The following is a 20,938-nucleotide window of genomic DNA, read 5'->3' as shown; positions in this document are numbered from 1 at the left end:
ATCACAAAACAGTTTCGTAAAGCCAAATCAAAAATTCAGACTAATCAAAACACATATGGAGAGCCAATTCAATACAAGAGAAAAAGTGTGAAGCAGGTATAATTCATAATACACAATGAATGTATATCATTAACTCTTGCTGGATTGCCGACGCGTTTCAAGTTTGGGCGTCAAGTTTCCAAACTATCATCAGGGCTCTTGTGATTTTTCTGTTGGAATGTGAAAAAAATACTGATTTAATATAACCAAATGGCCTCTTCTGTCAAAGAAGAACCGTTTGAATAGAATTAAAAGTACCTGAACGTTAGTGATCGGTTGGCCTGTGTGGGTTTCTGTAACTGGACCGAATCCTTTACTCAGGACACAACCAGAATGACTTCAGTGGCAGCACCAACCTGGGAAAACAGGTGTTGCCTTTATTTAACATAAGGTCCCTTAGGAGTAGAATTGCTCCTGCACTCTATTTCCAACACATTAGTAATATTGAAAAACGTATTATCATACCTTTGGTGGTTCAACTTTGTAGCCACAAAAAGTAGGGATTTTTTCTAAGGGAGGCAGAGGATTATCTCTTCTTTAAATCCTGCATGGGGAATATGCACCCATTTAGCATAAGTACAAATGTAAAAAAGTGTCTTTCACTTAAAACAAAAATCGTGATGTCATACCTTACACGATTTTCTGGTGTGCGGCGGCAGGAATTTCTACCCTGTGTCTGTAAAAACAATGGGCTGAATAAGTGCACGCTTCAAGTTTTAACTGCAGCTGCACAAAACGCTGTGCCATGATTAATGACCCATTCGGTGTGCCAGACCTGAACGTACCTTTGTTTCTCGTTGTTATCTGCTCACCGCGTTTTCAGTCAGGGCCCCAGCCGGGGCACTCGCGGAGCACAATAACTCGATTCTACTCTGTGTCTCGCACTCTCGTCCCGCCGCGATCTGGAAAGACGCGCAGGAGGTTAGTATGCAGATTACACGTCCCACGGCAATCTCATTGCGGGTAGTTACCCCTCCTGGGAGACGCTTACCTCAAACCTCTCTGCTCTCTGCTCGACTTGCAACCGGCACTTCTGACTCGCTGCTAGCTACAAGTGGCGGCGGCCATTTCTCATTCTTAAAGTGACACTGCAGTAGCGACCCGCTACATCCAAGATGCTTTCTGGGATTTGCAGTGAAAAACCCTGTCTAGTGGACTGGGGTCAGTCCGGGGTAGATTTTCTGGCACACGGAACGGGGAATTCAATCTAAACAATGTTACAAGGTACCTCATTTTGTGGCAAACAACAAATGGATTTAGTCTGTATAATGCTGCAAAGGTGCATAATTTTCACTGTTTCATTCATAAGGGGAGCAAGAACTTGACGACACTGCAGTATGGCCCCAAGTCTCAGATTCTTGACAATTCAGACATGTTGTTGAGTCCAGTCAAGATACAATTAAATTTCAAAATTAGATATGCTTCTTTTGTCAGTAGCATTTTATCAATGTCAGCAGGGCGCTGTATATTACTCATAGTGTGTAAAACAGTCCGTTTGAAATCATTTTCGCTGTGGGACATTTCGATGAAATGTTCTACCACTGGGGCTGTTAGTATTCTTTTTTTGATTCTTGATCGGTGCTGTCCCATTCGCAGATTCACCTGCTGGTTCGTTTTCCCTATATAAAGCCTTGGGCAGGGGCAGATAAGGGCGTAAACCACATTCTTGGTTTTACAATTCGAAAAACCTAGATGTTTCCACTTTATTCCTTGATGCTCAAACTCGCTACCCTCAATGGTGCTGCTACATGAAACACAGTTCCCGCACCTATGGTGTCCCTCTAACGGTTTCATATCCCATAGGGCTCGAAGATCTTGTTTCGGTTGTGTCCTGGGGAGATCTGCTCGCACAATATGTTGACCCAAACTGCGATTCTTTTTGTAAGCAAAAATTGGGCGCTGGAAAGGGCATTCTAGTTCCTCTAGCAGATGCCAGTTCTTAAGGACTGTCTGCCTCAGCTTATGAGTATCCGGCCCAAAGGTGGTCACGCACACCAACCTGTCCAATTCCTTTTTCTCATTTGTTTGTAATAGGGTTTCACGTGGGGTACAGCGTGCCCTCTTAAATGAATTCTTAAGGAGCTTCCTAGGGTAGCCTCTATGAATCATTTCATTACAAAATGTCTGGGCATGATGGTCATAATCGCCAAGCTCCGAGCAATTCCTTCGGATGCGTAGCATTTGCCCGTAGGGCAAGTTAGCCTTCAGACTTCTTGGGTGGTAGCTTTTATGGTGGAGGATAGTGTTCTTATCAGTCGCTTTTTTAAACAGTGATGTTTTAAGTTTACCCTCCTCACAGGTGACCTCGACGTCCAAAAACGTCATTTTTGTGATACTTGTTTCGATGGAAAATTTAATATCCGGGTGTCTATTATTGATCCATTCATGGAACTCTAATAGTTCAATCTGGCTCCCCTGCCACAGGAGCCAGATATCATCAATGTATCGCCACCATTGAAGGATATTCGCCTTGTAGGGGTTGTTGTTGTCTACAAACAGGGCCTCATATTGTGCCATGTAGAGCACTGCCATTTCTGGGGCATAAGGACACCCCATGGCAGTGCCCTTGATTTGCATATAGAATTGGCCATTAAATGTAAAAAAGTTCTTTTGTAGAGCTATAGCTGCGAGTCTGAGGATGAACGCAGTAGGGACTCTATGGGGCCTCTCTCTTCTATCCAAAACTAATTCGATAACCTCCAACGCCTCTTCCTGAGGAATTTGGGTATATAACGATGTGACATCCATCGTTGCCATGATCTGTTTAGATGAATCAAAGTCGATACCCTCCACCTTAATTAAAAAATCAGTCGTATCCCTGAGATATGATTTTACCTCCGTCAAAAAGGGCTTCAAAAAGAAATCCACATACTTAGATAGTGGCTCTAAGCAAGAGTCGACTCCCGAAACAATCGGGCGTCCAGGTGGCTCTGCTAGGTTTTTGTGGATTTTGGGGAGTAGATATAAAACCGGTGTACGGGGAAATTTTTTGTTCAAAAAATCAAACTCTTTACTACCCAAAAAACCAGCGTCTTTTCCTTGTATGAGAACATCGGAGATCAAACCCTGGATCTGTTTAGTGGGGTCCTCATTTAGGGGACGATACCACATGGTGTTGTTGACCTGTTTGTATCCTTCAGTGACATATTTTTCACGAGGCCAAACAACGACCGCACCACCCTTATCGGCCTGTTTTATGACCAGGGTGAGGTATGACATCACGATTTTTGTTTTAAGTGAAAGACACTTTTTTACATTTGTACTTATGCTAAATGGGTGCATATTCCCCATGCAGGATTTAAAGAAGAGATAATCCTCTGCCTCCCTTAGAAAAAATCCCTACTTTTTGTGGCTACAAAGTTGAACCACCAAAGGTATGATAATACGTTTTTCAATATTACTAATGTGTTGGAAATAGAGTGCAGGAGCAATTCTACTCCTAAGGGACCTTATGTTAAATAAAGGCAACACCTGTTTTCCCAGGTTGGTGCTGCCACTGAAGTCATTCTGGTTGTGTCCTGAGTAAAGGATTCGGTCCAGTTACAGAAACCCACACAGGCCAACCGATCACTAACGTTCAGGTACTTTTAATTCTATTCAAACGGTTCTTCTTTGACAGAAGAGGCCATTTGGTTATATTAAATCAGTATTTTTTTCACATTCCAACAGAAAAATCACAAGAGCCCTGATGATAGTTTGGAAACTTGACGCCCAAACTTGAAACGCGTCGACAATCCAGCAAGAGTTAATGATATACATTCATTGTGTATTATGAATTATACCTGCTTCACACTTTTTCTCTTGTATTGAATTGGCTCTCCATATGTGTTTTGATTAGTCTGAATTTTTGATTTGGCTTTACGAAACTGTTTTGTGATGATGGTTATAATTTAAGTATTGTATTGTCATTGGAATGTCACATTGAAAGAATTTTCACAGAGTTTGTTAGTAGTATTGTGTCAATGTAGTTTTTCTTCATTTGTAAATAATTGTGTATGTTGTATTCTCCTGCTGCCATATGAAATAATTTTTGAAAAAAATCAGTTATAAAAGGTATAAATAAAGATACCAGACCAGATTTAATGTTTATGTTTATTTGGTCATGAAATAATATTCAAGTGATTGAGTGAGGGGGCACATTTTGTTGTATTCTAAGAAGGCATTTGATAGGGTGAGCTCAGACTTCCTTTGTGAAGTCGAGGTCCTATCACAGTTCATTATTTCTGCAGCATGCTTTCACACAAAACATTGGTTGCTGCTTCCCAACAAACACTTCTACAAGCATGAGGATGTTTGCTTTATGTAGCTGTGGCAAAGAGCATTATCCCTCTTAGAGCCCAATGTCCTTGCATCAGTTCTATATATTTCACTACCAGGAAATAGTACTACAAGCTGGATTGCCTATAATTTTTGGCTGGTGTTATTTGAGTTGTTAAGTAGTAATTCAAACGACGCTATAGTTTAGTATTTCACTGCAGCATATTTTGTATTATTCTTTGCAGTCTAATGCTTGAGAAAAGACAAGAATGGCACAAGGTCAGGAACTTCAGGGAAAAAACACACAAACTATGCCAAACATTTCATAACCTCCTGAGCACGTTACCTCAAACACTTCTCTCCACTCACTTAAAAATAACACATCACTTAAACCTTTTATTTATTTACAAACTTCATGGTGCACTAAAGGGTACAACTTTACACATTCAGTAGAATCCCCCTTCTCCCCATAGATGACAATTGCTGCCAACCAGCAAAGGACAACACTGAATTGCAACAGGGATCCCATCTCATAAACCATGCCAGGTCAATTGCCGCTATGTGTCTCCTATGGTCTTTCAATAGCCATTCCATCTGCAGAACCTTCACTATTCAAACATTGCACACACTTTCTACCCATGCCCAAGCAATTTCTCCAAACCATGAGGACCAGGGCTTAACCTGTCAGCCATCTCTTCTACAAGTGTTAAATGCAAGCATCTGTAGGTGAAGTAACGCTGGTTGCCCAACTATGGGTCAGCATGCTGGGAAGAAAATATATAATCCTCCTTTAATCATTGCCCATACATGGTTGTGATGAGTCTCATACCAACTTATCTGTAGGCCTATGTATAACGCGTCAATAATCTAAACATTTATATTATGTAAAGTTAAGGAGTCTATCTTTGCAATTCAGAGCCTTATTGCGGTTAAATGCAAACATAGGGGTCTATTACGATGTAGGTCGGATGAGAGTTCGACTCACACTGTAGCAGGATGGAATCTGCCTGACTATTTGTCAGCAGTTCAACTCGCCGAATTAGGATGGGACCGTCCTATGGGCAGTCGGAAATTCCATTGCAGCTTGTGTGGCGACTGGAAAAGGGCCACAGCACAAGCATTATCCATGCACCATGTGCCAGGCACAATGGGGTGCCTGTCCCACAGTGCATGGATGTTTGGGAGGGTTCCCCCAAGCCTCATAGCGGAGCCCAGGAGGGACTGGGGGCCCTGCTAGGGACCTCCTCAGTCTGTTTCCGACAGCCGTTCTATGGCCGTCGAACCTCCACAAAAGGCAGTCCTAAATGTGCATTGTAATCCCCACAGCAGTGCCTGATGAGGAACCACCTCTATTTTAGGGATTACGATTGACACTCCCCCTCAACGGGTTCCTTGAGCCTGCCGGAAGAGGAGCCGAATTCCCCCACGGGTTACCCTCTGACCGCCAGTATCATAATATGGCGGTCACACTGAAACCTCTGATGTCGGACAGAAAGCCTCAGATGAGCTGTCGGATGGCTTTCTGCCCGTCATCATAATGAGGCCCTCAGTGATTATCAGTAAGGAAGTTTGTCTTTACCAATGCCATTTAGATACTTGCTTTTTTGGTTGGACTTTATCTTTAATCAGATATTTTTAACAGGTTCATCCATTTTTGCATCCTCTCCCATACAGTAGAATCTGAAAGTACCTTTTTGCTTGTATAGGAATAGATTACTGGAGAGGTAGTAAGACACTAATGGCCCCTGTTGAGTTGTCTTTTATTTTTATCCTTTACCCTTTTAGAATTATTTAGTTATATTGATATATTGAATTGTTCTTTGTGTTGAAGTGTATTGATAGCTATGTTACGACTGTTCAAATGTCTAAAGGAAGTATTTGTACTAGCCCGATTGCTTGGTTTTACAGTCAGGACGGCAAAGTAATTTACTCTGTCGCCTTGACTGCACCTTCATCCGCTAAATTATTAAATGGCTGGCAAGCTGGCGGTCATTTCCTAAAGCACTGTCGTCGTGGTTTTTCCTGTCAATTCTTTTTGCAGTTTGAGGCACAGCTCCGTCAAGTATGATGTAGCCATACAAAAAACTGTTTTCTTTTCAAAAAGACACCTTACCGCCAGGGTTTTCAAGACAATTACGGGCAGTGAAGACTGACCTCAAAATCTGCCTATCTAAATTAGACAGGCAGATTTAGAGGTCAACTTCCAACGGCCCGTACTCTGTCGGTCTTTTGAACGGATCGCTACCATGATTGAACAAAGGCCACCCCCACATTTAAATTGGGTGGGCGCACCACCAATGTGACAGAGTATCCATATCTCCAAGATATAAATCAGGCCTATGTTACTTTTGCCAAATGATAAAAACTCTTGGTTTCTACCTTGATACCACCATTATGAATTAAACAGTGTGGTAGCTAAGAGAAGCCTTTTCTAAATGGGACAGCTTCCGCTGGTCTTTCCTTGATATGTCACCATATCAACATTCGGCAGTTGTAAGTACCTTTTTAAACTTCACCTACAATGGTAAACACTGTCAATATCATGAGGAAATTGATTGCAAGCAGATAAGAGGATATCCATTCTCAGTGAGAGTCCTATGTGTGAGGTCTCAGTAAAGCTACTTCAGAGAAACGTTCTAATTGAAAATAAAGACTGCAAAACTATAGAATCAAAAAGCAGACTGACAAAATATCCACCATGCATTAATAACTTCCAGTGAAGGTTTCGCCATTGTAAATTCCTAAATCAACAAATGATTTCTTCCCACCTTTTGTTGGATTAGATTATTATACTATTCTGACTCTAGTCTTAGCACCGTTTGAGGTAAGTGCTTGACATGCTGATATGTTGACATGTTTGTATGAATATTTTTACGTATGGCATATGTTTTGACAGTTGGCATTGTTGAGTCTAAGCCTTTCTAGGTTTGTCACAAAATCTGAAGGGTTCAGGAGGAGCTCAAAAATGACATAGCAATCATTGAGGGACATTCAGCAGTTGCAGTGTGCATTGCCTTGCTGGAGGATTTTGAGAATCAGCAAAAAATATGAAAGTCCCAAGGAGTGACCCTACATCACTAACCGCTTACGTGCGGCAGGAATTCCAGCCCTGTGCTGGACATTCCAATCCCGGGCGTGGTCGTGATGGAACCATTCCGTCATCAGCACAGCCCAACCGTGACTCATGACGGAATGGTTCCGTCACGAGCATGGAAGGGGTTAACCAACAGCAGCCCATGGTGGTCATACTAAAGTCATACCTAGGTCTTGATAGACTGCGAACATTGACATTTGTGACACATTTAGTTTTCTTAGTGATTACTGCCTTAAAAAAAATGATCTCCGGTTTCCTTTATCCTACTTAATTATTTTTAATGTTGTTGCTTATTACATTTTCTTTGTTTCTCTAAATGGATTTGGGATTTTATTCTGTTGTCTCCTTAACTTTAAAGTTGTTTGGTGCTTGAACATTGCACATATTTCTCTGAGGAACTGTCTGCTGCTGATACTATAGCTGTCAACTATTAAGCAAAGATTCATTCAGAACTGTGTTGCAACATACCCAAATTGCCTTTATTATGCTGGTAGAAAAAAGCACTCCCTAGTTAATAATCCATTTCTTACTGCACCCTTGTGTTTCTTTCCTCGTTCTATTCCTTATCTCATTCCTGATATTTCTAAACTAAAAAGTCATATTGATTTATTAGCCCACAAAGTTATCAAACATTTTTATCATATTTTGTTCTTAAATAAATATATATTTTTAACTCTTGTTAAGTTGGTTAGAAAGCATTATGTGAGAGTAATGTTTGACTAGATCAGATTTTTCATCGAAATGTATGTCTACATAGAACTACAGTTTTGCAATCCTCATTAAAATGGAAGACTACAGCAACTAAACCCAAACTCACAATTGAGGTCTGCTGTAATAATGACCCAATCAGAGAAAACAGAAGTGACCTAGGGCCATATGTATCATTGAAATTCGCATTCGCAAAGGCCGAAATTCGCAGAATTTCAGCCTTTGTAAATGCGAATTCGCAAAATGATATGTATGAAGGAAATCCCGATGCAAAATAAGGAATTGCAAAATTTGCGATTCCTTATTTTGCGATTGCATTTAAGTAATCGCAAATTTTGCGATTCCTTAAATGCAATGTAAGAAGGCAAAAAAATTTGCTAAATGGCCTTAAGGAATCGCAAATTACCACCAACTTCTAGTTGGTGGTAAGTTGCGAATTCCTTGAAAAATGCACATTTTTGCATTTTTCAAAGTGCCATGTGACGCACATACATGCACTTAGGGCATGTATGTGCACCACATGTGCACCTATGCTTATTTCAGGGGTGCAACAGGGGGTCCTTTGGACACCCCTGCACCCTTGAAATTATTCTCAATTTGCGATTAGCAAATTGCAAATCGCAAATTGAGAGAAAATTCCCATTCCTTCCTATGGGCCTCCTGGCCCATAGAAATGAATGGGAAAGTATTCCTTAATTGCGAATTCGCAATTTGTGAATTAGCAATTAAGGAATATCAAGAAATCGCAAAAAAAGTGCATTTTTCTTGATACATACCATTTTGCAATTCTGAAATAGCGATTTCTTAAAAATCGCTATTACGGAATCGCAAAATGGTTCCTTGATACATATGACCCCTAGTCAGAGAAAATAGAAGTCACAGGCAGTCACCACGAAATGCACTCATCATTTTCCTACACAGTGAGGATAACTGTTACTGTGATGTAAACACTGAATTTTCTTGGTTCACTCTGAATTTGTAACATAATTATGTGGCTTCTGCCAATGTGATTTCTCTTTACAGACAACAAATAGGAAGAGAATCAGTTGCAAGGCTGACTGTATCCTAACAATACTCACATATTATAGAAATTCATGTTACCTATGCTTCTGTGACCCCAACACTGCCTCTGTAATCATCACACAATCCAAACAGTTTTCGGACGTCCTTGTGTAAGCTAACAGTCCTAGTACAACTATACTTTTGGTGGCTTTCTTACACAAGAAATGTTGCAAAAGTAGTCATTCAGTTGAACCTTATTACAGCAAAATAGTTTAGTGATAGTTAGCTTATCGCTGTTTATCCTCTCTGTTGATTTCATCAATAGATGGTGCACATGTATCCAGGTGTTTAGTGGGTTAACACCAGTTAGAACATTGGAATGGTTGAAGCTCCATTGAAGACATGGAAGCAGTTTGGGGCCCAATAATGACTGATATAGACCATCTGCTCCAACAGGACTATGATTGGAAACAGAACTATCATTCGAAAGGACCGCATCAACCAAACTGGAGGAGGCATCGCCATCGTTCACAAGAACACCATCCGCATCACGACCTGCTCCGACGATAGCCTCGCTACCGCCGAACACCTTCACTTCCAGATCCACACCGACCCCAAGAACACTCTCAGAGGCACCCTCATCTACAGACCTCCTGGACCCCGCACACAATTCAGCGAAGACATCACCGACTTCATCAGCCCACATGCCCTCCCCTCCGAGAACTACATCCTACTGGGAGACCTCAACTTCCACCTAGAAAAGAATAATGACTACAACACCACGACCCTTCTGGACAACCTGGCCAATCTCGGACTCAAACAACTTGTTGATACCCCCACCCACCTTGCCGGGCACACGCTTGACCCAATCTTTACCTCCAGCAAACACATCTCCTTCGATCACACCACTGCCCTCCATTGGACGGACCACAGCTGCGTTCACTTCATCTACAAAAAGACCATGACCCACAACCCCTCACAACCCATTCCCCGAAGAAATTGGAACAAAATCACCACCGACCAGCTCTCCTCTTCGCTTCACCTAAACCCCCCTGACAAATCATCAGACCCAAACCAAGCAGCCAACAACCTCACTCAATGCATCACCCTCAGCGCTGACGAACTAGCACCCCTGAAAAACCATCAAATCAAGCAAGGCACCAAAAAAGCCCCCTGGTTCAACGATGACCTTAAGAAATCCAAAAAGTTCTGCCGCACCCTCGAGAAAGCCTGGAGGAAAAACCCAACCAATGACAACCTTACCTCCTTCAAGAACGCCACCCGCAAACACCACCAACTGATCCGATCCACCAAGAAATCAGCATTCAAAGTTCGACTCGACAACAACGCCCAAAACAGCAAGGAACTATTCAACATCGTAAAAGAATTTACCAACCCCACCGTCGGCACCAACGACATCACCCCCTCCCAAAACCTCTGCGACTCTTTATCCTCTTTCTTCCACAACAAAATCGCCGACATACATAACAGCTTTGGAAACCAGTCCGAAGAACAGTCCACTCCACCCACCTCCGAACCAAAACTGCACCCTCTACAACCTTTGCGCCTGGAACCCAATCACTACTGAAGACACCATCCGACTGATGAACTCCATCCACTCAGGATCGCCAACCGACCCATGCCCCGACCACATTTTCTACAAAGCAGACTCCATCATCGCTCCCCATCTCCGCGACGTCATCAACTGCTCCTTCAACTCCGCTACCTTCCCGGAAATCTGGAAACACGCTGAACTCAGCGCCCTTCTGAAGAAACCCACAGCAGACCCCTCTGAACTTAAAAACTACCGCCCCATCTCGCTCCTCCCATTTCCTGCCAAAGTCATTGAGAAAGCCGTCAACAATCAGCTGGCCGCCTTCCTTGAATCCAACAAATCTCTCGACCCCTCACAGTCCGGCTTCCGAGCCAAACACAGCACCGAAACCGCCCTCATCGCAGCTACAGACGACATCCATACGCTACTGGACAACGGAGAAACAGCTGCCCTCATCCTACTTGACCTCTCCGCCGCCTTCGACACAGTCTGTCATAGCACCCTCATACAACGCCTCAGCAACGTCGGAATACAAGGAAAGGCTCTAGACTGCATCATCTCGTTCCTCGCCGGAAGAACCCAGAGAGTCCGCCTCCCCCCATTCAAATCAGAGGCAACCAAAGTCATCTGCGGCGTACCACAAGGATCATCACTCAGTCCCACCCTCTTCAACGTCTACATGAGTCCCCTCGGATCCATTGTGCGACAACACAACCTCAACATCATCTCATATGCAGACGACACCCAGCTGATCCTCTCCCTCACCAAAGACCCAAACACCGCCAAAACCAATCTACACGAAGGAATGAAAGAAGTAGCCGAGTGGATGAAGAATAGCCGTCTAAAACTAAACTCGGACAAAACGGAAGTCCTCATCTTAGGATCATCCCCCTCTGCCTGGGACGACTCATGGTGGCCACCGGCCCTGGGTACAGCACCCATACCTACAGATCACGCACGCAACCTGGGCTTCATCCTAGACGCCTCCCTCTCGATGACCAGGCAGGTCAACGCCGTCTCATCTTCATGCTTCAACATCCTACGCATGCTCAAAAAAATCTTCCGTTGGATCCCCACCGAAACAAGAAAAACGGTCACTCACGCACTGGTCACCAGCAGACTGGATTACGGAAATACCCTTTACGCCGGAACCACAGCCAAACTACAGAACAAACTCCAACACATCCAAAACGCCTCAGCAAGACTCATACTGGACATCCCCCATCAATCTCACATTTCCGGTCACCTGAAAGACCTCCACTGGCTCCCCGTCAACAAGAGAATAACTTTCCGTCTCCTCACCGACGCACACAAGGCCCTATACGACCTAGGACCCGAATGCCTCAACACTCGACTGTCATTCTACACTCCCACCCGCCAACTACGATCTTCCAATCAAGCCCTCGCCGCAATTCCGCGCATCCATAGATCCACCATGGGAGGAAGATCCTTCTCCTACCTAGCGGCCAAAACCTGGAACTCTCTCCCCACTCACCTCCGCCTTACTCAGGACCACTTCTCCTTCAGAAAGCAGCTAAAAACCTGGCTATTCGATAAGTAAAGCACCCTCCATCTCTCAAGCGCATTGAGACCCTCTGGGTGAGTAGTGCGCTATACAAATTTCTGAACTTGAACTTGAACTATTGTTTATTTGTTTCTCGTTTTTTATGTTAGAACAATTTACACTTTGATGGTGGAATTTGTATATGGTCTTATAGTCCTTCTGTCTCAGGCTATAACAGTTGTTGAAGGCCCCCTATCTTTCAGTTGGTTTTGAGGCCTTTAACAACCCCTTCAGATTTGTAACATCTTTCGTTCTGTGTACTGTTTTTCTTACTAAATGTTTATAGAAGGAGAGTGGCCTTTAAGCTCAGTCTGACGCCAAACATGAATCACCTTTGCACTGATAGAAATTGCTTTATAGGAGCATAAACCAGTCAACACATTTGCTGGCTTAGCCACATCACATGTAAATACCGTGGCTGGTCTCAGCCTTAGAGACAACAAATGGTCCTCGACATAGATTTGCCAATAAGAATAATCATAATCTTCAATCAAGTTAATTGACTCCAAATCCAGACTAAATCTGTAGACTTGATGATATAGAGGATAATAGCCCACTGCCTCAAAGAAATATCATTACGATACGTGTCAAATAACCAATGAAACAAAAGAAAGTCCAATTGGGACGATTAATTTAATATACCATACAGTAATGTTTGAAAGTCAATATATCTATGTACATGTATTTACACAAATCATAAAGCAAAAATACATTTTTTTAAAAAGGAGAGAACGTGCACAGAGAAAGATAAAGTAAGTGCTCAAGTGGATGATCAAGAGGATCAGAAAAAAGTGTAGTTGATTTATGTACAAAAGAAAAATGAGCCTGTCCTAGATACTGCTTGTAAAAAATACTTCTTTTTTACTCGCTGATTCCTATGTACAATTCCTTAGTCCTTCAATTGCACCATTGGCAATGAAGAGAGGGAGTGGGGGGTGGGCAAGGGACAGGGATTAGTAGGTACAGGCTCCCAAAGGGGAATGTTGTCGACGTTTCGACCCAACCATGTAATGGGTAGTTCAAATCCTCAATAACGGGTCTTCATCAGGACGGTGTAATGGGGAAAAACTCTTTCAGAGTGCACGTCACTTAAAAACATTCATTGGGCACCCTTCCGTAGTGCCTTGTCAAAATCAAGTGCGTCGGTTAATCCGCAACCAGAATGTGAGAGTATCCAAAGTTATACTACAGTGTAGATTCAAAAGTGTCTATCAAGCCAAACTGGCTCTGAGTGTTAACACATTAGTTGACCTCTCCTCTTTCAGTCGCTCCGATCAGTGGCGCTCGGCTTCCCACACGAGTTCGCGTTATGGAACTCGTGTGGGAAGCCGAGCGCCACTGATCGGAGCGACTGAAAGAGGAGAGAAATAATACCCCTCGTCCGTACAGAAGACACATGCACTGGGCATCTATATTTGCTGAAACACAACGATATCGGTCAACTAATGTGTTAACACTCGGAGCCAGTCGACGACATTCCCCTTTGGGAGCCTGTACCTACTAATCCCTGTCCCTTGCCCACCCCCACTCCCTCTCTTCATTGCCAATGGTGCAATTGAAGGACTAAGGAATTGTACATAGGAATCAGCGAGTAAAAAAGAAGTATTTTTTACAAGCAGTATCTAGGACAGGCTCATTTTTCTTTTGTACATAAATCAACTACACTTTTTTCTGATCCTCTTGATCATCCACTTGAGCACTTACTTTATCTTTCTCTGTGCACGTTCTCTCCTTTTTAAAAAAATGTATTTTTGCTTTATGATTTGTGTAAATACATGTACATAGATATATTGACTTTCAAACATTACTGTATGGTATATTAAATTAATCGTCCCAATTGGACTTTCTTTTGTTTCATTGGTTATTTGACACGTATCGTAATGATATTTCTTTGAGGCAGTGGGCTATTATCCTCTATATCATCAAGTCTACAGATTTAGTCTGGATTTGGAGTCAATTAACTTGATTGAAGATTATGATTATTCTTATTGGCAAATCTATGTCGAGGACCATTTGTTGTCTGTACTGCTAAATACCCAGGTCCTTGGACTTCATTGGGTCAACCCCTGTTCTATAACAGGTCTCAGCCTTAGAGGCATATTTACAAAAATTAGCCATCGCTGCACCAAGGCAGCAATGCATCAAAATGGCTTGTGTCTGCGTGAAATATCGTTACGACACCATGGATGCATCAGAAATTCTGACATATCTGTGTGAATGATGCCACAAGGCATCCAGCCCCAAAAATCTGCATTGCTGAAGTTGGTCATAAAACTGACTCATCCACAGCAATGTGTCAAAAAAAGAGGCAATGCATCAGTTTAACTGATGCAAGCAGCCTACTGTATGAGGACCTTTGTAATACAGTGTTAAAAGGTGAAAAACTCGCCTTGCACTTTATAATATTGTTCCTGGAAGTGTACCACTATGCCTACGTATTTGTGACATAAGTCATTAATGGTGTGTAATGTGTTATTTACTATGTTACCTACCTTATGTGTGCACTTACATGTTGAGGGGATGTGACTTGATTGCAGATTACACTGTTTTAAGTCACTTCAGCCGGTCAAATTCCTCTGCAACAGCGCGTCATTACTGTGCCTGGGTTTTAGAGGCGTAGGAATTTTAATGCATCCCAAGCGCAGCGCCCCACTTCCAGATGATGTGCGACTTTTGGAAAAAGTCATAAATACTACTGCATCAGTTTTGCAGGGATTTTACGAAGGAACGCATACCTTGCATATATTAATTCTAACGCGACACAGCCGATTCAAAAGAAGGAAAAAAACTACGCATCCTGATAAAAAGTGATGCATCTGCCTACATGTGTCACTTTTTGTAAATAAGGAGCAAAGAAGGAGCCACTGCTGCATAAAAAAAATGACTGAGCCGTGGTGCAACCTCCTTGTAAATATTCCCCTTAATGTAGTGCTCACTTTGTGTTGTACAGCACCATATGTTCATAGAAAGTTTGGGTCCTTTGGAAGGCTTTTGTTGCTGAGGACTATTAGCATGCATAGTATTGTAGAAAAGGAGGAACAAGAAAAAATACTGCATGTCAAATATAGAAAATAGATGGCTCTGAAATTAATGTTATATATTCATTTATATATATTTTTGAACAATACATTTTTACATTACAATATCCATTATCATCAACTTCGGTGTTAAATTAGATGGTATTGAGATACCTACTCATCTTTAACTGGTCTCCTGACACATTTTCCACATACTGTGAAACATTAACTCTCAAACCCAGATTTCTATTGCACTGCTCTTGTAAAAATAATTCAGCACTACCAAAGGAAGTGTTATGGGCTGCTTCCCCTAACTCGCATAGATAATTCGATCATTAATGCATGTGCTGTATAAGCTGTAGAAACGTAGCTCTTAAATAATATTATGGGTGGAGTGGTTGCCTGTGAAGAATTCCTCTCACGATGATTGTTGTAAATCTGTCATTTCTGCAAAATCACCCTAGATTTTTCACCTTAGAACCTAATTTTGTTGGCATTAGAACTCTGTGCACTTTACACCTGCTAAATAGGAGTACAACACCTATGCTCCCCCTTTAAACATTGCTAAATTGCCATATCACTGATTAACATATTAACTTGTCTGTAAGATTCTAGTATATGGTGTAGAAAAAGCACTAAGGGCCTCAAAGTTAAATAGCAACTGTGAACTGCAGCATCTATTATGCCATTCACAGCACTAGCCTATAAAAAATGGCTTCTGGCCTTCAATGTATAACCTAACCTTAGCAACCTACAAACCTGTTGTCAAACCTCTCAAAATAACCCTCTATGACAGCTGGGAATTCCTGCTTTGAAATATGAATAAATCACCCAAATCTTTTCTGCCATGAGGTAGGCTGCCTGATATTTCAATATGGAACATGCTTGAAATTAGAGTTGGCATGTTCCTCTACTGACTAGCCCCCAAAAGCTATTTCAACTGACAGAGTTGTAGCTGGATCCCATAAAATCTCAAAGCACATATTATAAACTTTCATCAGTAAGCTTTGAGAGGAAACAGCCAATATAGTCATTCAAAGTCTATTTTTCATATTTATTAAAAGCCTAATTCACTGGTAAAGTTAAGTTTGTAGGAAATATTTTGAAAATGTAACTTTTTTAAGGTACTTTTTCTCCACCTGAAGCTCCTAGAGGATAATTTGCACTATCCTGCCATCAACTGCTTGACCTTAACAAGTTGTTATAACTGCACCCAGAGCAGATCAATGGCTAGGCTGGTAAAAGGATGGGCTGGGTCTGAGGCATGTGATCACTATCAGCTCAGGAAGGACAGTGTGGTGGGTCCAGGAGCTTCATTAACTTCAAAGGGGCTGCTGTGAATCCTGCCCATTCAGTGTAAGAGGACATCTGAAGAAGGGAAAGCTTTTGTTCCCAAGGCCCCACACCTGGGTTGGCTTCGAATCCAATGGGAGGGAAGCAACCACCAGAGCCAGCTTTGAACAGTCACAGGCTAGGGGACTGCTTATTTGCCTAAACACGCCCTTACTAGAACACGAGCACCACAAGGCCAGAAAGCTGGTGCCTTATTGGATTTCCCTTAGAATGGTGCTAACTGGGATAGCTTGCAGTAAGACACAGAGGATGTGCTGAAAGAGAGGGGAGGGTTGCCCCCAACAAAGGGAGTGTCCAGCAGTTACCCTTACACGCTGCTAGTACAAACCATACATGTGGGGCCACAAAGAACCCTCTTTAGAGGAATTTTTGCATGTGGGGAATATCAGAAGAGGACGAGACCTGTTGTCTGTGACCAGCGAGAAGCCCAGAGGAATTGGCCCTGCTATACTCAGGACAAAGAAGTGGACTCCGAAAGTCAGTTGGCTGACCTCCTGTGTGGCTACAGGGTCACAAAAAGCTGCACTTTTTACCAGAACTCACTAGACCTCAACTGGACCTTGCCAATGGCCTCTGCTGGAGTGAATCATAGCACTTAAGTACTGTCCCTTAGGTCCTGGGAAATACAGAAGTGACCAGGAAGAGCTGCTACAAAATTCCTGAAAAGTTGGCATGTAGAAGATGTTTGGACTTGCAAGACCTCTAAGGCTGTCATGGGCCCTTGTGGCAAAAGTATATGGTTTCAATGGAGCTTACTCAGATACAGCTTCAGGCTTGCCCCGCTGGGGATTTTGAGCTCTATGAAAGAGTAAATCTGAATCTTTGTCATGGACAAACTCTCTTAGTGTATCTGACCCCAGCTCCATCATGGTTGCTTTAACTTGTGCCTATGTCCCGGTCTACCGCATCCATACATTTTCATTGATGTTCCGTGATTTTTAACAGTATTTTCACTTAAATCTTTTAAAATTCGAATTTCAGTTTCCCCTGATTCAATTCTTGTTTTTTTCGTGTCATTCTTTTTATTAAAATCTACTCTATTTTTCCAAGTCAGCTTGGGAATTTTATTATTTGGTGTTTTTATTTTATTACTGTTTGAGTACTATATAAATACTTTATACTGCCCCGAGATGAGTGCGGGTTAATTTAGTGGCTTTAGGGTTCACTCTGACAAGTTAGTATTATTATTTATCATTGTCATATTTATGAAAATGCAAGGGTGAGTTTAATCAGCATTGCCTAAAGTTCATAACACGCACTGCTGTATCAGCAGCTCTGGCTCCCTCTCAAACCAAGACTTGCTGAGTCACACGTGTAAAAAAATTGCAATCTTCACGTTACAGCTGCCTGCTTAAGTTATTAGCAGGCAAGTCAAGGCCTTACACATGGAAATCCCCCATAACTAGGCCGCACGAGCTTGAGTCGGAATGAAACACAAGCACAAAAGCCCCCTGTGAAGTCCCTGGTCCCCTGGAGGAAAATGTCAAAAAGAGTCAAGTTTCAAATTATGTTCAGAGCATACAAATGATGCGAAATTCAAGTCAAAACGATGAAACCCTAATTTATATTACTTCCTTCGCTAGGAACAAAAAATAAATGAATACTGTTGGTTTTGCTGGGGCTCCCCGTGTAACTGAAAAAAATGCTTTGTTTCAGCATACATGCCAATACATCTGATTTTTTTCAGCACAAGATTGTGATATTTTAGCTTTCTCCTACTAATAAATTCCTGACTTCACTGTAAATTAATGAGAACAATATTATCTCCGTGTTTTTTAATTTATCTACAGTTGATAGTCGCTGGCATGTGTGAATCATGTAGTTAGTACTTGCGACTTTGTTAGGTTCTTTTTTTCTGTTTCTGTCAAAGCCACAACATGATTTTAGTGCCAGAGCGACGCGATTGCTGCATCTGTATCTCGTAAGAATATACACATAAAATGCTGAAAAATATACTGTTCAAAAATATAACATTCCTCTTTTTGAAACTCAGAAGAAAATCCATATTTACTGCACAGAACTGAAGTATATCCAACGACAGCGGAAAGTGGCTCCTGAACGCACTTATCACATGGACCGTAAACTTGGAGGGTGGTTATTCGAATAAGCAGATGTACTTACCGGTTGCTGCCGGGGTCTCACAGCCATAGACGCGGTGTGTCTGTTCTCCGCTGCAGTACCTGGCCGCCGAAGGCTTTTAGTGAATCTTCGTGTTGTCTCCATTTCCACCGGGGATGGCTTTTGTCAGCTGGTTTATGTTAGGACCCCAAACGAAAGAAAGAGAAAAAACACGCCTCCCCCGTGCACACTTGCTGTAGTTTCACCAAGCCACAGTTCTTGGTTGCCCCTCTAACCACCAATAGCTTTCAGGAAGTCAAGCTGTTTATCTCCCTAGCGCAAGAAGCATTTTCGCAACACCCTTTGTAAAAACTGAAAGTACTCTTTATTGCACACAGCTCAGGCTCGGACTGGGACAGACATGGCATGGCGCCAAAATAAACAAGCATTGGCATAGCCAATAGGTCTCGCTTTTGGGACCTTATAAGTGATTAGCCATGCAACACTTGATGTTGTTTAATTGAAGGCTATTGTGCTGGATAACTAAACCCTTATAATGTCCCAAAGGCGAGACCTATTGGCTATGCATTGGAGGTCCTTTTAAGTGTTTATGTAGAGCTATTGACTTTGCCAATGTTTCTAATCTGTGCTGTAGAGAAGAGTGGCTGCTGTGCAGCATGCTGAGAAGTTGTAATTAAAATGTGTAAGAAGCACTGAGTGATGCTGTGGTGTGGTTGAGTGATGCTGTGCGGGCATTGAGTTATGCAGCGGTGGAGTTGAGTGATGCTGTGCTGGCCCTGAGTGATGCTGTGGTGGCCCTGAGTGATGCTGTGGTGGCCTTGAGTGATGCTGTGGTAGTTCTGACTGATGCTGTGGTGATGCTGATTGATGCTGTGGTGCTGCTGAGTTATGCTGTGGTAGCACATAGTGATGCTGTAGTGGTATCAAGTGATGCTGTGGTGTTCTTGAGTGATGTTGTGGTGGTGCTGAGTGATGCTGTGGTGAAGGTGAGTGATCCTGTTGTGGCCCTGAGTGATGCCGTGGTGGTGCTGAGTGATGCTGTGGTGGTCCTGAGTGATGCTGTGGAAGTGCTGGATGACACTATGGTGGTGTTGACTGATGCTGTGGTGGCATTGAGTGATCCTGTGCTGGCCCGTAGTGATGCAGTGGTGGCCCTGAGTGATGCTGTGGTGGTGCTGATTGATGCTGTGGTGGTGCTGAGTGATATTGTTGTGTCCCAAAGTGATGCTGTGGTGGTGCTGAGTGATGCTGTGGTGGTGCTGAGTGATGCTGTGGTGGTGCTGAGTGATCCTGTGGTGGTCCTGAGTGATGCTGTCGTGGTGCTGACTGATGTGGCGGCGTTAAGTGATCCTGTGCTGGCCCCAAGTGATGCTGTGGTGGCCCTGAGTGATGCTGTGGTGAAGCTGGCTGCTGCTGTTGTGATGCTGATTGATGCTGTGGTGCTGCAGATTGATGCTGTGGTGGTACTGAGTGATGCTATGGTACCACTGAGTGATGCTGTGGTGGTGCTGAGTGATGCTGTGGTGGTGCTGAGTGTTACTGTGGTTGCGTAGAGCGATGCTGTGGTGATGCTGAGTGATGCTGTTGTGGCCCTGAGCGATATTGTTGTGTGCTTAAGTGACGCTGTTGTGGTGCTGAGTGTTGCTGTAGTTGCGCTCAGTGATGTTGTAGTGGCCCTGAGTAATGTTGTGGTGTTGCTGATTGATGCAGTGGTGTCGCTGAGTGATGCTGTGGTAGCGCATTGTGATGCTGTAGGGCCTACTATGACTGAGAATAATAAAGATTCAGTTTGAAAATGACCATTTAAACAGATCTCTCCACTTTCCTCTTCCTCAACCCATGCCACTACACTAGGTTGTTAAATTCTCAGATTGGACAACCCAGTGTAGTAACTAGCTAAGCAGACTTTATTGTATGAAATACCACAAAGGGACCTGCAGAGCCTCTCAAAGCTATCAGCATACTGAAGACCATAAAACTGTTCATCTGTTTCTCACACTGCATTCCTTTACATGATAAATGCACCTAAGTGGTCATTAGGCATGCTGTAGAGGCCCTTCCTGCATAGGATAAAAAAAAAGACAACATCCTTCCAACCATAGACACTACACGTTGTAGTGGGCTACCCACGTAAGCAAGAGCTTCAGATCCTAAAACACTTTATAAATAAAATAATACAAGCCTAATGGGTGAAATGCTTGGTTAGCACCATTGCCATCACCCCCTCTCCACCCACACACCCCAGAATTGCTGAGTGTTTGGATTAGCTT

General features: G+C 42.8%; 1 protein-coding gene across 1 annotated transcript in view; it reads right to left on the bottom strand.

The window, feature by feature from the left end:
• Window positions 1-18,931, bottom strand: part of DOCK10 (dedicator of cytokinesis 10) — a 1,735,912-nt gene extending 1,716,981 nt beyond the window's left edge. Inside the window, exon 1 of the mRNA XM_078665953.1 lies at window positions 18,711-18,931. Within this exon, the coding sequence (XP_078522079.1) occupies window positions 18,711-18,812 (102 nt within the window). The 5' untranslated portion in view covers window positions 18,813-18,931. The remainder of the gene's footprint in view (window positions 1-18,710) is intronic.
• Window positions 18,932-20,938: the final 2,007 nt, after the last annotated feature.

This window comes from Lissotriton helveticus, chromosome 11 (assembly GCF_964261635.1).
Source record: "Lissotriton helveticus chromosome 11, aLisHel1.1, whole genome shotgun sequence".
Lineage (NCBI taxonomy): Eukaryota > Metazoa > Chordata > Amphibia > Caudata > Salamandridae > Lissotriton > Lissotriton helveticus.
The sequence above is the reverse complement of the archived record's forward strand: the minus strand, read 5'-3'. Positions and strand labels throughout refer to the sequence as shown.